The sequence below is a fragment of the Dipteris shenzhenensis genome, chromosome 25, assembly GCF_047967505.1.
Source record: "Dipteris shenzhenensis isolate YYH24624 ecotype China chromosome 25, Dip_SZ_1.0, whole genome shotgun sequence".
In the NCBI taxonomy this organism is placed as follows: domain Eukaryota; kingdom Viridiplantae; phylum Streptophyta; class Polypodiopsida; order Gleicheniales; family Dipteridaceae; genus Dipteris; species Dipteris shenzhenensis.
In genome coordinates, this window is record NC_141620.1 from 40,346,025 (window position 1) to 40,365,177 (window position 19,153).

At 45.6% G+C, this 19,153-nt stretch overlaps 1 protein-coding gene across 1 annotated transcript; it reads left to right on the forward strand.

Annotated features, from left to right (window-relative positions):
- The first annotated feature begins 532 nt into the window (after window positions 1-532).
- Window positions 533-16,263, forward strand: LOC147885884 (uncharacterized). Its single transcript, XM_087396388.1, has 3 exons — window positions 533-1,529; window positions 15,497-15,698; window positions 15,860-16,263. The coding sequence occupies exons 1-3, from the start codon at window positions 705-707 to the stop codon at window positions 15,922-15,924; spliced, it is 1,092 nt and encodes a 363-aa protein (XP_087252514.1). The 5' UTR covers window positions 533-704; the 3' UTR covers window positions 15,925-16,263.
- Window positions 16,264-19,153: the final 2,890 nt, after the last annotated feature.

Genomic DNA, 19,153 nt, shown 5'->3' on the forward strand with positions numbered 1-19,153 from the left:
CACACCATCCCTTGGCCATCCTCCAAAGACGGTGTGAAGGGTTGTTGTCTTAGTTGGCCCAATAGGAGGGATGGGCCATGGTTGGCCCTTTCCATTTCCACCCACCAATCACACGTTGGTGACATGAATTAGCAACATGATGATCATAGGGTGGTGTGAACCACCACACTCGGTGGCCATCCTTCAATTCTATTTCCTCTTTCATGGGTGGGTAGGTGGTTTGAGCCCACCCTAAGGGTATAAGGGAGGAGAGCTAATAATCTAGTGTCCACATAGTGGTAGCAGTTGGCTCCGCTACTAATAGAGAAGTAGAGAAGCGTCTCTCTTGAGCACTGGTACTACAAATACAATAAAAAATATTTTTCCCAGTGCTGATACAGACACCTTCAGCCTTTTCTAGTGTTGGTACTAGAGTTGTAGTACAAATACCTTGAGTTGAGGCAGAATGGGGTTAGGTTACTAAACCAGAGCCAATAGACACAAATATCTTGAGCCGAGGCAGAATGAAGTCTTGTGGCTTGAAGAGAAACGTCTTTGACTTGAAAGCCTGAAAAAAAAATAAAACAAACGACCTCTAATTCATCCTCCTCCTCCTCCTCAGTCCTGAGTCCTTCCCCTTCCATAGCTTCCCTTTCCCTCTCTTCATTTATAGTCGCCTTTCTTGCCTTTTCTTGCATCCCGCCTTGTAGAGCTTCGCCTGCCGCATGGCCGATACGGCCGCTGCATTGCGCGAGCGGCCGCTGCTGACGCACAGCGCCGCACTTACACCCCCGAGCTATTACGATAGAGACGCCCCCCTCCCTGCCAGTGAGAAAGTTATGGCAGGCGACAGAGAGCGCGCGCACGATGGGTTGAGTTTTGTTCAATATATGATAGCGGGGTCGATAGCAGGAATGGTTGAACATATGGCCATGTTTCCTGTCGATACCTTGAAAACTCGGATGCAGATGATGGCTGAAGCAGGTGGGTCTGCTCATTCTTCCGTGGGTAGGACTTTTGTCTCGATTATGAAAAACGAGGGTCCCGTTGGGCTGTATCGAGGAATAGGAGCAATGGGGTTGGGAGCTGGGCCTGCTCATGCCGTTTACTTTTCTGTGTACGAGACTTGCAAGGAGAAATTTGGTGGGAACCGAGAAGGACACCATCCATTGGCACATGGTGCGGCTGGGGTTGTTGCGACAGTTGCGAGTGACGCAGTACTTACACCAATGGATGTGGTAAAGCAGAGGCTACAGCTGCCGGGAGAGCATTACAGGGGTGTCATAGATTGCCTACGGAAGATATTGAGGGAAGAGGGGTTTAAAGCGTTCTACGCCTCTTATAGGACAACAGTAATCATGAATGCCCCGTATACAGCTGCCCACTTCTCAACTTATGAGGCGGCCAAGAAGCTGCTGAAAAGTCTTTGGCCTGAGAAGGCAAATGATGAGACTTTTGTTATGCATCTAATTGCCGGCGGAGCAGCAGGTGCGATTGCAAGTGCAGTCACAACACCTCTTGACGTAGTGAAGACACGTCTGCAATGCCAGGTATTTTCCAGTTCTTCCATGAACATGAATGCTTGCATATGTCTCTCTTACCTTAGTTGTTGTCTGATGGAAATGTTTTTTTCTTTGTCCTGATCTGTTGTAACCTGGAGTAACATCACGGAGGGCATGACTGGCACGGTGGTGGGGGATTCTGCATATGCATTTGGCTGGTTATCATGCCGGTATTATGCTACTAATGATGTAAAGTGCGATAGTATATCATGTTTGGAATCCGCATATGCATTTGGCTGGTTAGCATGTTAAAAGTGGCAGCGGAAGATGTAAGCAAACTGCAGCTACAGAATCACACAGAGAACACTAGAGACAACAAGATGTGCCACAAACAGATCTGCTGTAACTCAGCCCATAAACCAGGGCAGCAACTGTAATACAAGGAGTCCTGAACAGGATGAGAAACAGGAGCTGCACAAGGGGCTGAACTGGAGCAGAGGATAGGGGCACAAGGAGGCTGGAGCCTGAGAGCACGGAGGCTGGAGGAGCTTGGAGCGAGGAGGCAGGAGCCTGGGAACGAGGAGGCTAGAGGAGCCTGAAGCAAGGAGGCAGGAGCCTGGGAACGAGGAGGTTGGAGGAGCCTGGAGCGAAGAGGCAGGAGCCTGGGAACAAGGAGACTGGAGCGAGGAGGCAGGAGCCTGGGAAAGAATGAGGGATCTGCAGAGGGAGCGTGGGCAGCCAACAGGGCAGCTAAGGGGCTCAGGTAGGGACGGCCAGGAGCAGGCAATAACTGGAGCCCTGAGGAGCTGCTGGAGTGGGTGAGTGAAATGAGGAGGGGGAGGGCCCTTATATAGAGAAGGCCAGGGTAGAGGGTCGGTCTAGTTGGCCTAGACCGACCAGTTGGTCGGTCAGCCAACTGGGCCGACCAGCTGGTCGCTGGTCGGCCTGGTCTACCCCCTCTGTCCCCCTGCTTCGGCCCTGTTGCGTGGGAGCTGGTGTGCGCCCTGTGGAGGCCTGGAGATGTCAATCTCAACACCCCCTCTCAGCTCCAGGGTGTGGCACAAGACCCAGAGAGCTGGCATGACGCTGGAGAAGGGGAGAGGAAACAGGTTTGGTAAAAATGTCGGCGACGTTGTCGGTAGTGGTGCTGAAGAGGAGCAAAATGGTACTGTCAAGAACCTTCTCCCGAGTGTAGTGGTACTGAATTTCGATGTGTTTTGTCCGAGCATGGAAAACCGGATTGCGAGCAAGGGCGATACAGCTTTGATTGTCACAAAAAAGTGTGATAGGAGCGTGTTGCTGAAAATCACAATCGAGAAGAAGGCGCCGAAGCCACATAGCTTCACAGGTGGCACTACACATAGCACGATACTCAGCCTCGGTGGAGGATAGGGCGACCGTGGGTTGTCGTTTACTGGACCAGGAGATAGCCGCAGAGCCAAAGGAGAAAACATAGCCCGTGGTAGAGCGGCGAGAATCGGGGTCGCCAGCCCAATCAGAGTCACTCCAACCTCGGAGAGTGAGCGGGGAAGGAGAGGAGCCACCGGCAGTATATAGGAGCCCGAAAGTAGAGGTCCCCTGAAGATAGCGCAGGAGACGTCGAGCAGCCTGCCAATGAGAAAGCGAAGGGGTTTGCATAAAGGTACTGAGGGTGCCGACAGAGAAGCCGAGATCCAGTTGAGTGTTAAGTAGCCAGATAAGAGAACCAACAAGCTGGCGGTAGAGGGAGGCATCAGGATAAGCAGTGGACCCAGAAGCAGAGAGTTTAGAGTTGGGATCCATGGGAGAAGTGATGGGCCGACAGTCAGCCATGTGGAAAGTTTCGAGGAGCTCGTGAACATAGCGCTGCTGAGAGACAAAATACCCCCTCTTGGTCTGTCAAATCTCGAGACCCAAGAAAAAATGGAGGAGGCCCATATCCGTCATCTCAAATTCAGTTTGAAGAGCAACTTTAATGGCAAGGATATGATTGGTATGACTCCCAGTAAGAATCAGATCATCCACATAAAGAATGATGAAGGTATGAAGCTGTCCTTCATGAAAGAGAGAAAGATTGGGATCAGCCAGAGAGCGATGAAGCCCTTGGCGACAGAAGAAGGTATCAATACGCTGATTCCAGGCCCTAGGAGCTTGCTTGAGACCGTAGAGGGCCTTGCGAAGGCGACAGACCATGGAAGGAGAACGAGAATCAGATTTAGGAATATGAACATAAGCATCACAGCCAAATACCCGAAAATGGGAAACATCGGGCTTAGAACCATAGTAAGCCTGATAAGGGGTCATGCCTGGAACCGCTGATGTCGGAGAGCGGTTAAGAGTATGGATCGCTGTCATCATGGCCTCAGCCCAGAGGGACTGAGGGAGCTGACTGTGAGTCAGCATTGTCCGAGCCATTTCAACGCCGGTACGATGTTTACGTTCAACCACGCCATTATCAGAAGGGGTACCTGTGTTGGCAAATTCCCGTTTGACACCATGACTACTCAAGAACCGATCAAACTCGAGAGAGGTGAACTCATCACCCTTATCAGCACGAAGAATTTTGAGCTAGTGGTTGGATTCTTTCTCGACCAGGGCCAGCCAGGTCTGGAAACGATTGAAAGCCAGATCCTTGTGGGAAAGAAAATAGATCCAAGAATAGCGACTGAAGTCATCAACAAGGAGCATGTAGTACGAGGCTCCCCCCAGTGACATAACCTGCATAGGGCCACATAGGTCGAGGTGAACAAGACCAAGCGGAACGGTGGCACGGCGAGAGGCATGACGGGCGAACGGCTCGCGATGTTGTTTGCCCAATATACAAGAGGGACAGAGACCAAACCGACAGAGGCATGACGGGCGAACGGCTCGCGATGTTGTTTGCCCAATATACAAGAGGGCCGAGGACAAGCTGGTCACGGAATGCACGATGGAGAGCATCAATGTGTAGATGACCAAACCGATAGTGCCAAAGGTCGCCAAGGGAGGTGCCTGTAAGGGAGGGAAGGGCGACAAGCTTGTAGATACCATTGGTAGAATGGCCGGTCCAAACCGGCTGTCCGGTAGCACGATCGCGGATGGTAACAGAGGCCGCTTCAAACTCGACCTTCATATTGTTTTGACAAATCTGATGAACCGAAAGGAGATGAAAGCCGAGAGACGGAACATAAAGAACATGAGAGGAGTGTTTACCCCCTTTGCCATCAGGAATAATATCAAGAGAGCCCTCTGAATGAACAGGAATAGAGTGCTTGTCGCCGATGCAGACACGACCAGGATGAGGAGAGATCCTGGAGCAGCGAGGAGGAGGGGGTCATATGCCGAGAGGCCCCACTATCAACGATCCATTCACGAGCATCGGAACTATGGAGAGCCAATGACTACTGCAGGAAGGGGTACCGAATTCAAGAGCTCAAGGTGAACAAATGCAGGGGTGGGGGTAAGGGAAGCATCAGCCGCAGCGGCCATGGGTGCGTCAGCTCGTTTGTGTTTGCGGTAGGGACAATTGCGCCAATAATGGCCAGGAGTGCCACAGTGATTGCAATTACCTTTGGGAGCAGGATGGTCACTGGAGGGATCTGAAGAAGATGGGCTAGTGGCAGAGGACGGAGCATTCTTGGATCGAGGTTTGGGACGGTGGGCCACAAGAGCCTCAGAAGGGCCATCAGAGGATTTAAGGAACTGTTCCTCTTGATCCATCATCATGGGGACAAGTTCCTCCCAAGTGATGGTGCTGAGGCGGCCAGAAGTAATAAGAGAAGAATAGAATGCGGCGTATCGACTGTCAGCAATAACATGAGATAAGAGAGTAATAGCCATATCTTCGGAGGAGATAGCCTTGCCTGCATGGAGGATGTCCTGATGCATGCTCTGCATTTTATTGATGTGGTCCCGTATGGAAGGGGAAGTAGCCGGATTGAGGCGACGAAGCTGAACTTCCAAGGAGATACGTTTCATGGGAGTGACGCGAAGGTACATGCCATCAAGGAATTCCCAAATAGCACGTGCAGAAGTAAGGTGCTTGATATTTTTGAGAACCCCTGGTTGACAATTGAGAAAGATGAACGAGCGCACACGAGCATTCAATTTGTCCCAGATAAGAGAAGCATGTGGATTCTCCTCAGGAGACAGACGAGGGATCCCGGGATCAACAAACTCGGCAAGATCATAAGATTCCAATACAGATGCCATCTGAATTTTCCAAAGGGAATAGTTGGTCCCATCTAACTGCCGAGCATCTGGAAATGTAGGAAGAGTGGGGATGCGTACAGGCTTGTCAGACTCTTGAAAGAAGCTGGACATAGGGGGAACGTGAAGATCCGGAGCAGAATCCTTTGTTTCAGCAGCCATGACTGAAACCAGGGAGTGGACAGCAACCAAGGGCTGAGGAGAACAGCCGACCAGGAGAATAGGTGCTGGTGAGCAGATCGAAATCTAGAACGGGGCTGCCGACAAGAGGAAGGCAGCAAAAAAAATATAGGGGAAGAAGAGAGCTCTGTAGTCAGCGGGAAAGAGAGTTGCCGATGAGGACAAGCTCCTTCAACTTCATCAATACAGGAGCTCCAAGATCAAAGAGTATTCTGGTGCTCTGATACCATGTTAAAAGTGGCAGCGGAAGATGTAAGCAAACTGCAGCTACAGAATCACACAGAGAACACTAGAGACAACAAGATGTGCCACAAACAGATCTGCTGTAACTCAGCCCATAAACCAGGGCAGCAACTGTAATACAAGGAGTGCTGAACAGGATGAGAAACAGGAGCTGCACAAGGGGCTGAACTGGAGCAGAGGATAGGGGCACAAGGAGGCTGGAGCCTGAGAGCACGGAGGCTGGAGGAGCCTGGAGCGAGGAGGCAGGAGCCTGGGAACGAGGAGGCTAGAGGAGCCTGAAGCGAGGAGGCAGGAGCCTGGGAACGAGGAGGCTGGAGGAGCCTGGAGCGAAGAGGCAGGAGCCTGGGAACAAGGAGACTGGAGGAGCCTGGAGCGAGGAGGCAGGAGCCTGGGAAAGAATGAGGGATCTGCAGAGGGAGCGTGGGCAGCCAACAGGGCAGCTAAGGGGCTCAGGTAGGGACGGCCAGGAGCAGGCAATAACTGGAGCCCTGAGGAGCTGCTGGAATGGGTGAGTGAAATGAGGAGGGGGAGGGCCCTCATATAGGGAAGGCCAGGGTAGAGGGTCGGTCTCGTTGGCCTAGACCGACCAGCTGGTCGGTCAGCCAACTGGGCCGACCAGCTGGTCGGCCAGGGGCTGGTCGGCCTGGTCTACCCCCTGCCCCCTTGCTTCGGCCCTGTTGTGTGGGAGCTGGTGTGCGCCCGGTGGAGGCCTGGAGATGTCAATCTCAACATAGCATACCAGGATTATGCTAGGAACGATGTATAATGGGATAGCGTACCATGTATGAATCATCTTTTCCAAAGTTCAAGTTTGCACATTTGTGTACTTATAAACTATTCTTTCCAGCACTGTATTCTTTATGGAGTTGTCTTGGTAATTACTCGAGGATACTACTATCACAAGCCATGGCACATAGATTTTTCATTATTATTTGACTATCCTGAAGTCATAAAAGATAAGGTTACTGGTTAAGGTGGATAAGAACTATTATATTCTTTTTGGTAGTTGGTAATAATTGCAGGAATGCTATTATGGTAAACCTGTAGAATAGAAAAGTACGATTATCAGTTGAGCCTTGAGTTTAATACTTTTAAGGCTAGGTCGATGATAGAATATACTTTTCTCTTTTGCGGTTTAAGCAGTCACACAATTTTGCTTCATTCATGAAACGCTTCATGGCATGGCTGTTAAGTGAACAAAGGATTTTTGTGCATTTTCAGTAGCTTTGCTGACTGTCTACTTTTTGTTAGTACTGATAAGGTGACTGGGGATGCCTTACCAGTGCCATGTGGGACACTCCTTGATTTGACATATGGCAAGTTGACATTTATTAAGTGGGTCACTGCACCGATTGAATAGGTTAAGCATTTGACTCTCTGGTTTTTTGGAAATGACAATGCCATGATTGAGGGAAATGGGAACAACCTCCTCTGGCTTTTGTCACTAAAAGAAGAGGTGTGTACTGACATGCATATTGTGGAGCTTGGTTCTCTTCCAGTCTTACAAGGGATGATAGCATGAAATTATTGAGAGTTGCCCGAAGGCTTGCTTGTAGGAAGCCACGTAGTCAACCTTAGGCAAATTAGGTGCAGATAAATCATGAGGGTTGGTGGAACCAATGAGTTATATGCCAGCACATCATAGAACTGTTCTCTAGTCTGAATCAGTCGTAGTAGTTGCTTGCAGTGCAATGCATGATATGTTTGAGGGTGGTTACACGCCTCCCTCATGCCTGCCCATCTGCTTGAGGTCATGCAGCCTATTGGTTGAACTTGTATCTTTTGCTCTGGGGTCCACGGTTCAAGATGTGGGCAGCGATGGATGGGGGAGTTCGGCTGCCCAAGATTTTGTCCACCCTGCTTTGCACAATGTGGGGCACCTCTTCCCATGCCCCTACTGCTGGGCAGCCTGTGTGTTAACACCTGGATGTGTCAATTTTACGAGCAAAAACCTATGAGCAAGTTTATACGAGCGTGTTTTTCAAGAGATTTTAAAAATAGTATTTCTTTAGGAAACATGGTTTTTACACTTTTATTTTCATTAGAACTAGATCCCTTTATCATAAAAATATACAAACTAGTTACTCATTCATTTTTACATAACATAAATCTTCTTATTCATAGACATCCCTTTGTACCCTTGTTATTACCTTAAAAAAGTATTGAAAAATAATTCATTTAAGAAACGTCCCTCATAATCACTCTCAACATAATAATATTATACATAAATAATTACTTATTAAACACATTTATATCATATGGCAATATCTTTCGAGTGTTTTTATAGTATTAATAACAATATATTTATGGACATGTTTCTACAGAAGTTTAAATTACTGTAAATAAGTATTAACTTGGGCTTATATATCACTCTCATAAAATACATGTAATATTTAATACTATATATGCATATTTAATACTATATATGCAAGGTTTTTCAAAATATAACCCCATAGATGTGCTCAAATGGGGTTTTCCGATCAATTTGAGTGGCTGAATGACTATATTTGGACATTGGATGTGAAAGTTATGTCACTTTTAAAAGTGCTGTCCAAGGTAGTTTCGCCAGTGAAACTACCTTGAAAGACCTTGTTCAAAGGGGTTTCGCTGGCGAAACTACTTTGATGGCTTGCTTCAATGAGTTTTCTTTGGAGAAACCCTTTCATGAAGATAGGGTGAGAGAGGTTTTTCAATGTCACCCCCTATTAAGTAAAAAGTTGTAAGAAGGATCATAAGGGAATTTTCATAGAGAAGTCTACTCTACATGTGGGTTTCTTCAAAAGCCATCCCATTATGTTCTCACCATTCCCAAAGATTCACATAAATATTCGTGTATAAAATAGGCATTCCTATAATACTTTTCATATTTCTAAGTGAAACTATGTTTTCTTCTGATCCATTTTTGTCATATTTTTGCATAGTTGGAAGCTTTTTTTTTCCTTCGCTCGGACGCTCGGAAGATTTCGCTCGGAAAATACTCATCCCCTTAACACCCTGATTCTACTAATTTGGTGCAGGCACCAACAGGATCAGCAGTGGAGTTCAGAACAAGAATTAGAGACCTGCAGTCCCCGACTTTGTTGAGATACATATGTTGAGAGTTGTGGTGCCATGAGCACATAGATTAAAGGGCTAAGGTATGGTATAGGAAAGAATTAAAGTAGCCACCCTAAGATGTGGACTACATGATGTGGAGATGTGGATTGAGGATATCCACAAGGAGAGATGTGGATGAGAGGATCCCACATGGTTTGACTATTCTAAAGGCTCTCTCTATATAAGAAGCCTATCATGTATTGTTGAGTACACATTACAATAGATTGAGTGTTTGCTACCCTATGTCTCTCTTGTGGTACTTTGATCCTCCTTGACCCCTCACTTTGACAACATAACCATGCTTTTGAGGTTGGTTTATGCATGATTGGATGTGTCATCCTCGTCACACACTCAGGACAAGGTATTGCTATTAGACTGTAGCACCAGCTGAGACTGCCCAACAGTTTGACAAGGGGAAAAATTCTGTGTATGGAATTTTGCCTTGCCACTGACATAATTTGCCTTCTATGTCTAGAAAGGTCCCTGAAAATATAGAAGGGGAAGTAAAGCGGACCCAGATCTCAAAGGTGCCCTATCCTTGAACTGGGAATCCTAGGTATATGGTGCAACTTAGGATAGATGATTTAGTCTACCTTAGACTAGATTGCAGGCAAGAGGCTTGAAGAATAAATGACTCAGATCTGCAGTTGTGACATGGAGTTATAGGAGTAAGGATCAAAAGCATAGGATCATAAAATATCTGAAGTACCTCATTCTTCGTCATCTATGGATTACAAGGCTTCATTGCTTGTGAAGATCTCCTTGACTTGGAGTCCAGGCATGTACTCCATGCTCACCCTATCTAGATTGTCTACGCATTTTTCGCTTAGACTGCTCGTTTGGGTGAGACAACATGAAACCATTTAGTCTTCACAAGCAGTTGTAGCCTTCTCCTTCAGTGCTAGCCTTTGTCACAGCTGAGTCTTCCCTTCACCTCCGGAGTGCTGACAAAACTCAGTATGAAGACCTTTGTATAGATGGATGCTCCAGTATGTTTGGGTGTGTGGATTTGTATGTGTGAGAGCATTTGTCTTACTATGGTCTACACCCATCATGGGTGCTGATGACGTTGGTGGATGCTATAGTAGCGAGTCCCTGCTATGTGATGGAGTTCATGGTTTTGAACCTTGTGACTGTCATGGGATTGAAATTGCACCGTGTTGTCTTTAGAGGATGAGTTTGGGCATGTTCCGGAATTCATCTATATATATTTACTCCATGCTCGTCCTTTCTGAAAGTGAGAGGTTTGTTGCATAAGTCAGAGTTGCCAGTGTGAACAGTGTTCTATGAGTGCTAGTGTGAATGGGTTAGATTAGTAAGTGGTTTTGTGTGATTGCCATCATCAGTGATGTATATGTGATTGATATCTTCTATGATGTCATCCTATGACATCATCAATAATGTATCTCGTGTGGAGAAGATAAGGTTCTTGAGCCTATAAAATGAGGCTATGTACTTGCAATCAATGTCAATCATAATCCATTCAGTAGCCTGAGTCTTGCTCCCTTCATCATCCTACCTTTCACTTCATTTCTCTCTGCAATGTCTACCATGTAGCCTTAATTGCTTTCAACATGGTATCGGAGCAGTGTTCAACTTGCTGCTTTTCTTCATCGAGCCTGCTTTTCAGCATTATTCTCTTCTGGAGGAACAGGCGACCTGCTTCAGCTCCGCAGGCACAACAGTCCACCTTCACTCTGCATAGCTTTCAATTAACCTGTGGGCTTCAACAAAGTCCGGCGCATGTCGTGTTGACTTCTTTTTTCTTTTCCAGAGAAAAGAACCGGCCATGTTGGCTTCTCCTGCACCTTTGTCTCATTGATTCTGCCTTAGTGCAAGTCTGCACCTATTCCAAATCATTACTTTGACGTGACCTGCTGATTCATATTTGCATTTTTGTTTGGTTTGCATCTCCTGCTACTACAGTCAATGACCTGTTTATGACGTGCCCTGCTCATGCTGTTCATCGTGACTGAATTCCATTCAGAAACGTCAATCTATGACTGTGATCAACAATAGCCGGCCTCTCCTCCCCACAAGTTGAAGCACATGTCTCTTTTCAGCCCTTCAGGAAATCAACAACATTTGCTTCAGATCTGCCATCCGTCTCTGTTGCCACTTCTGCTCTGCGATTCTTTTATCCATTATTGAAAGTCTTCTCAAGCCATCAATCTACACCTACAAGAACGAGTTTTGAGGAATCTCTGCCCATGCCCATTTTCTGCTCAACGATTTACTGCTTCCCTCATGATTCAGTCTATCCATCCCTCAAGGATTTGTCATCAGACATGTGGCAGTATCTAGACTTTACAACAACAACAATTGCCTGCATAGAAGCGTCGTTTCGTAGCTTCTTTCACTCTGTTGTGGCTGCAAAAAATAAAGAAGCAAAGGATTCAAAGGGCTATTTCTCTTATCGGGCTGAGCCTATCAGATTCATTGGTTTGCCACATTAACTCTTAGTCTACATCCAAGGAGATCTGAGACGAGCTAGTCCCTTCTATGCATGATGGAGTCTATGGTTGTCAACCTTAGTGACTATCATGGGATTGAAACTGCACTGTGTTGTGTTTTTAGAAGATGAGTTTGGGCATGGTCCTGGTTTCATCTAAAGGGGATCTGGAGACAGGCTAGAGAGCCTAGTCTAAATTTGTATGATTGGATATATTCTAGTCTTACAAAGGTATACATCCTAGGAGATCTGGGACAGGCTAGAAACCCTGTTTGGTAATCGTGTCACTTACTCAAAGGTCTTTCTGAAGCTAAAATCTATGATCTGAAAATGAATGGCAGTGACGAGTTAAGTGATTACTTGGAGTAGTTAAAAATGTGAACCAAGTGATGATGATAAAATGGCTATGTTGATTATATATGTGTGTGTGTGTGTGTGTGTGTGTGTGTGTGTGAGTGTGTGTGTAAAAGTATGTTTAGGATTGCTCGTTTTGAGCAAAATTTGGAGGTTTTACTTGTTGCACCTACTATGGTCATGACGTGGTGTCACCCCTCATTCTCCAACACAAGTAAGACTTTGAACTTTCTTCATTAAGCTGAAGCTCCAGCCTACTCGTAAGCAGTGTAATGAGTCTTGACTGAACCAGTTGGGCTCACCGAGCCCACCCTTTGGTTGAAGTGTCACGCCTCAAAAAAAAAAGATTTTATGCAACACCCATCATCAATGGTGTGTTATACGAGCAGGAGACTGCTCTGGTGGACAAATTTGAAGAATTTTATTTCCAAAATCACAATATTTTGGAACTTTACAAAGCTCTAGGGCTGCTCCTAGGCTGCCCCACTGAGGCTTGGTTCAAGGCTGCCACACTTCTCTGAAGCTGGTCCATGGGTTCTCGAAGCTATCTCCACTGCTCCTAGATTGCCACAAGGCTGCTCCATCTTTCTCTTGCAGGCCAACTGGTCCTTGCTCCCTCTTGTAGGCTGGTTGCTCCTTAGTTCCATTTGTGTAGGCTGGCTGTTCTTTTCTTTCCTCTTGCAGGTTGGTTGTTACTTGCAGGCTGGCTGAGTCTGCCCTTCACCTCCGGAGTGCCGACAGAAACTCAGTACGAAGACTTTGTATAAATGGATTCTCAAGTATGTGTGGGGGTGTGGATTTGTATGTGTGAGAGCATATTTTTATACTATGGTCTACACCCATTGTTGGGCGCTGATGACGTCAGTGGGGATGTCATAGTAGCTAGTCCCTACTAGACATGATGGAGTTTATGGTTTTCAACCTTGTGAGTGACTATCATGAGATTGAAACTGCACTATGTTGTGTTTTTAGAGGATGAGTTTGGGAATGTTCCTGGATTCATCTAGGTATATGCTTCTGCCGTATTAGCGGACATGCAAATTTCACCTTGTGAAGTTTTCGTCCAAGTTGCGGCCTGCTGGTATTGTGATAATTCTTTCTATCTTAAATGGTGCGTTGCCCTATCAACTAGATTTAGATTTAGATGCTCGTTGGGGAGAGACTAAAATGAAAACATCACAAGCAGTTGTAGCTTGAATGAAGAGATTTTGGACTACCTTTTGATTAGCCTTCTCCTTTAGTGCTAGCCTTCATCATGGCTGAGTCTGCTCTTCACCTCCGGAGTGCCGACAGAAACTCAGTACGAAGACTTTGTATAAATGGATGCTCAAGTATGTGTGGGTGTGTGGATTTGTATGTGTGAGGGAATATTTTTATACTATGGTCTACACCCACTGTTGGGCGCTGATGACGTGAGTGGGGATGTCATAGTAGCTAGTCCCTGCTATGCATGATGGAGTTTATGGTTTTCTACCTTGTGAGTGACTATCATGAGATTGAAACTGCACTATGTTGTGTTTTTAGAGGATGAGTTTGGGAATGTTCCTGGATTCATCTAGGTATATGCTTTTGCCATATTAGCGGACATGCAAATTTCACCTTGTGAAGTTTTCGTCCAAGTTGCGGCCTGCTGGTATTGTGATAATTCTTTCTATCTTAAATGGTGCGTTGCCCTATCAGCTAGATTTAGATTTAGATGCTCGTTGGGGAGAGACTGAAATGAAATAAATTCTAATTAAAATTGGGTGGAGGGTGATGCGATTGTAGTGTCTGTGTGATCGTAGCAAATAATTTCAAGGCAATTACAGCCTCGTAAATATCATAACTTGGCTTTGAGTCTTTGAGTCTACTCCGTTCATAGACGATGGCATGCCCTTATGTGCTAGACCAGACCTGACAAGTTCCCAGAAGCATTTCACTCGTTTGCTATCTTTGAGTATTTTGAAATGACTATCAGTTTGTTTGGGTCCGTTTTGATCATGTCACAGGACACAATGTTTCAAAATCACATCATCCGGACTCGGAACTCACTCACTCTTTGTAGCATTTATATGAAGCTGATGTTCTGTAAGCATCCCGAGAACTGTGCTAGATGTTTGCTCTGCTTAGCCTCATTTCAAACAAAGTTCTCACCAAAAAATGTTCCACCAAACTTGCTATGCTATTGGAATTTATGGCACTGCATTCGCAGAAGCATTTGTAAGCCCGGAACTACAGGATAGTCAAACAATTTCAAAGTATCCAAAAGGTAGTAGGGATTTGTTGCAGTCCTTTAGGTGAAGCCCTGGGGTGTTGCATGCTGGCCTGTTTCAGTCATCTTTCCACATTTCAGGAGGAGGCTAGGAGGTGCCGGCACATCAACCACTACAGCTGCTCAGTGATTCTTCAGGTAAGTAAATGATTGTAGTGAAATCATGTATGTCCACCGACATGGACTTTGGTCTCCCATCCCCAACAGCAGGTTCCAATCCTCCTTCCTTCTAGTCTGTTGTGAGATCCATGGAGTGGATAATGACCATGTTCTAGTAAATCCAAGGCCCAAATAGGCTTCGTCCTCAACTAACAAGACGATGAGGCAAGATGATCCAGCAATGGTAAGACTAAGAAGAAAATATGATCTATCAGAACGATGTGCACAATGCCTTGAACACTGCAGGCTTTTACTCAGCAATGCAGAATACCACGACTCAGTTAGGGTATCCTTCGAATGATGAGACTGCAAGTTCAAACCCTGAACATATTTGCTAATTCAGCTGTTCCTTGTAAGAGGTTCAGAAGAGGGAGAATGAGGATTCTTCTTACGTCCATGCATCTCACCGATAAACATATCATTACGTGACAGTTATATGGGATAGGTGTGGGACTGGGGGGGGGTATCCTGCAAAATCAGGAAACAATTTAGGATATTCAATGTCATGAGATAAAGCATTTCAATTCATCGCATCTCGAGGGTCACGATGCAATATTACAACAAGGAGTCGGTGCTTTACTATGGAGATTGATGCAGGAGCAATGATGAAAATAGACAGTTTAAACTGAATTCATTTTGAGGGATTGATGGGAGATGGTTTGCTGGTAGCAGAACATGTGATATTGGACTCTCTAAACCTGCAATAAGCCAAACAACCGTCATTCCCATGGGAGAGCTATCGCTGATTTTCTCCCTATCGATTGCCTTGGAGGCTGCTCAGGACGTACCTGAACTCGGAAGTGTCATATGCTTTGAGGCCATCCATCCAGGAGATGGAGGTTTTTAGATCATCACTCATATGGGAATTGCACCTTGGTCGGTGTTCCTTGCTAGGTGGTGTATTTGTGCTATGCATTTGTCAGTATACCTTATGGATGACCTATCTTTACATGCGCAGTGCATTAGATTGTGGTGTGTGGGACGACTACATTTTAGGCTGGAGTTTGGTTCTTTTTTTCTTGTACACTTGATTAACATTCAATCATTTTAGGCCTAATTCTCTATGATTTGCTTGACGTTGGCTGTAACGTTGAAGTTGTTTGCTGGCTGCAGGGAGTCAATGGTGCAGAACGGTTTAGTAGCAGCTCAATACTTGATGTGGTGAAGACAATTGCTGAAAAAGAAGGTCCAAAAGCTCTTTGGAGGGGTTTGAAGCCAAGAGTTCTCTTTCATACACCAGCAGCAGCAATCTGCTGGTCCACATATGAAGCAAGCAAATTGTTTTTGCAGCGGTTGAATGATAAGAAGATAAGAGGTAGGCTCCTGTAGTTTTCTTCCCAGTGATGAAGGGTCCTGTTTGAAGGAACTGTGCTGGAGTCTGCCACTCACATACTCTTTCTGTGCGAATTGAGTTTCCCTCGCAAGGAGAGTTTTGATGTCAACTGGAGCGCTTCACGTGTTTCGTGTATGAAACAGGTGCTGTCTGCTGTGAATTTGCCTGTCATTTGAGTGGTGGTATATTAAAACTGCAGAAGACTTGAGGCAAATTCCTTGCCTCGAGGAACATGCTAGATTGCTATGCCCTTGTGCCTATTGAACACGAAAAACATGGTGCAATATTCCAAGATTGCTGGTGCTTTCTTAGATGAACAATGTTATTGGTTGCATGGGTGTAGCTTGATGGGCACTGGAACTCATTTCAAATGGCTTCGCAAATGGGACTACCAACTTTCGAACTCAGAATTTGGTGACCTTGAGACATAAGATTGGGAGTTGGTGAAGTTTGTATAACAGAATTTGAGATGTGTACATTGCAAATGTACTCCGCAATCTTTCCTCATTGTTTTTATGCATAGTGTTGTGTGATCTTCCCAATAGCAAGGGTGATTTGCTTCGCAAATTTTTCCTTGAAATCAATAGCTATTTTTGCAAATGATTTTTGCAATTGATAACTTTGAAAGCATGTATCACCAGGACTTGTTGTGGTAAGTCTCTTTCACACTAGATCTCATTTACATTCATTACTTGGATGGTTTGCATTATATTTTCGATGAAAAATCCTGGCGGCTGCTCTGCTATTGAGATGATAGTTTGACCTTAGTTTGCTGTAAATGAAAATTCTTGCGTGGTACAAGGTCCTTACGTGAACGCTTACTTTTAGATGTCAGGTCACAATCATTATCAAGCTCAACAAATCTGGAGCCTCTTTGGATTTTCAGTTTTGACTGATCAGTTGTGCACATTGGGGGTGTGCGTGTGCGTAGATGCTTGATTAAGGGATGGAGATGTCAGCAAAGCCAGGAGCGCTATTATTGAACTAAGTTATAATGGTTTGTCAACTTAATGATGGCTATCATGAGTCCATGGGCCAATGCCTAGAGCAGGTGAGATAAATGATTGGTGCACAACTGGCTTGAGCACCACCTTTTGAGGTGTTAGAGGTGCAGCAAACTTGAATGCATGCCCTGTAGATCCTTGCATGTGTATATATGAATCCAAGGTGCATGATAGCATGGTGAAGAAGCCACAAAGGAGTTTTCCAGTATGAGGTCGAGATGTTTTTTAAATCTATATGTAGAATATATAGATGGAGACAAGGCCTTGCTGCAGCAGTGCTATGCTTGGGACTGAACGTTTAGCCCAAGCAGGTTGGGCTTTGGACACTACATCAGTGCGCTAGCCGGATTCGGTGTGGAGGTTTCCTTCATGATGCAGTGGGCCGAAGGTAGGCATTGAGAGTGTCATGCCTTTGGTGGTATGTCGCACAGACATAGACTACTCCCCTTCTAAACCCTCGTCGAAATCACAAAAATCCATGGTCATTATATAACTCCCACCCATAGGAGGGCCTTGTTCTCCACCCCTACATGCTCTCCCTCCTCTTTGACCATGGTGAGTTGGAATGTGTACAGACCTCACAATGTGTGTAGCAGTAGCCATAGAAATTGATGTTGAAACGTCGAAGCTCACCACATGACCGCTTGTCGAGGTAGTGGGCTCGGCAGTCATCGATGTGATAAATAAGGGGTTGCAACGTGATTTTCGGTAGTCCTGTACCAAAGATTGTACAATTAATAAGGACAAAGTGTAGCCCATTCTTATATATGTAGCTATTATTGTATGTGTGTATAGAGGAGGCGTACTAGAGTAGTTGGAGAGTAGCAGAAGAGTGGTGTATGCCTCCATCTCTCGTGTGTATGAACTCTCGCTTTTGTGTATACTTCTCTGATTGCAGAGCTCATGGTATCAAAGCCTACATGGTCGGAGATGTAGCACAAATTCTCAGGTAAGAGGTCAGCCTCTCATTCACAGTCATTATGGAGATTAGTAAATTCATCCATCGCCAGTTTGAAGGACGGCATCTAGTCCCTCGTCTCACTGCAGTTAGTGTCTAGAGTGTTGAAAGCTCAGGCTTGCAGCATCGTAGAGTGTTGAGAGGTTTTTCCTGTTGCAAACTTAAGTGCAATAGTTGTATTTACTCAAAGGAAGTTCTGGTTGCACTTTCGAGCCTAGAAGAGGCTCTTTGTTGCATTTCAAAGCTTGATGACCATTCTGCATCAAAGGTGGAAGATAGAACCTCTAGAGAATTACAAGAAGCATGTAAGATATTTGAAGATGCGTGTTGAATTTTGAATGAAGTTTTGAAGTTAGTTGTAGAGGAGATTGGGAGCTAAAATTTATTGTTTTTACTTCACCTCGATTCGATGACGGGAAGAAGTGTTGGAAAGAGTTATAGCGTTTAGAAGTGCTGGAAAAATCACGACGCGAGGAGAGGGATGCAATTGTGTTCAAAGGCTCATATCACTTTGTTGAGAGTTCACGTCCAACATCATGTGATTATGTGTGCATAGCACCATCACGTGATCATATGTGCATAGAACTAATCTTATAGAGTGCTATAAAGGAAAGGGTTAGATCCCCTAACCCTAACCCTAAAAGGGTTTGTATATATTCTATTTTTTCAAGTAAATCTAGTGTACAGTTAGTCATTTGTGGTGTGCTCTCTAGCTGTGCCCTCTCTCCTCATCTTCACTCTTCTCCTCTCCCCTCTTCATATTTTGTCATGGTATCAGAGCTCCCTTGCCTTCCGCTGAGGCATTGTAATCCTTGAGAGAGTGAGTGATTGAGAGAGTGAGAGATCGAGCGTTCTCTTCCGTTGAGAGAACTTCTTCTTTCACTTCCATTGAGTGATAGAGAAATTTCTGTCCATTGAGAGGAAATTTCCGTCCGTTATTCTTTCTTTGAGTCCTTGAGAGATTTCATTTCTTGAGAAAGAGAGCATTTCTTGTTTATGAGAGAGAGAGAGATCTAGATCTCAGTCTTTGAGAGAGAGGTTTTGAGAGATCTGTGAGAAAGAGAAAGAAGCTAAGTCTCTCCAACAAAGCTCCTTCGACGGTCATCCCTATCAAAAAGCCCCTGAGGCGAGCTCCAACTCCATGCTGCAAGCACTTGCAACAAGATAGGTGCCTAGCTACTGAAGCTACACGACACGGCTCTGCTCTTCGTCGACTCTTACAAGCCATACGGGCAACGAGCTGACCATCTACAACAGATCGTCACCAACGACTCGAGCTGCAACAAGGAAGAATCAGCCATCAACAAAAGCCCACGCTCTATATTATAAGGCCAACATAACCTTGCGCGTCTGCCTAGCGCGACTCAATAGGCCCTCGTCCACTGCTCCTATAGCCAGCGGACTGCAGCAAGCTCGCAGCGCCACGCCTCTCCAAGCACACAACACCTTTCAAGCCTCTTCACCGACTCCTACAC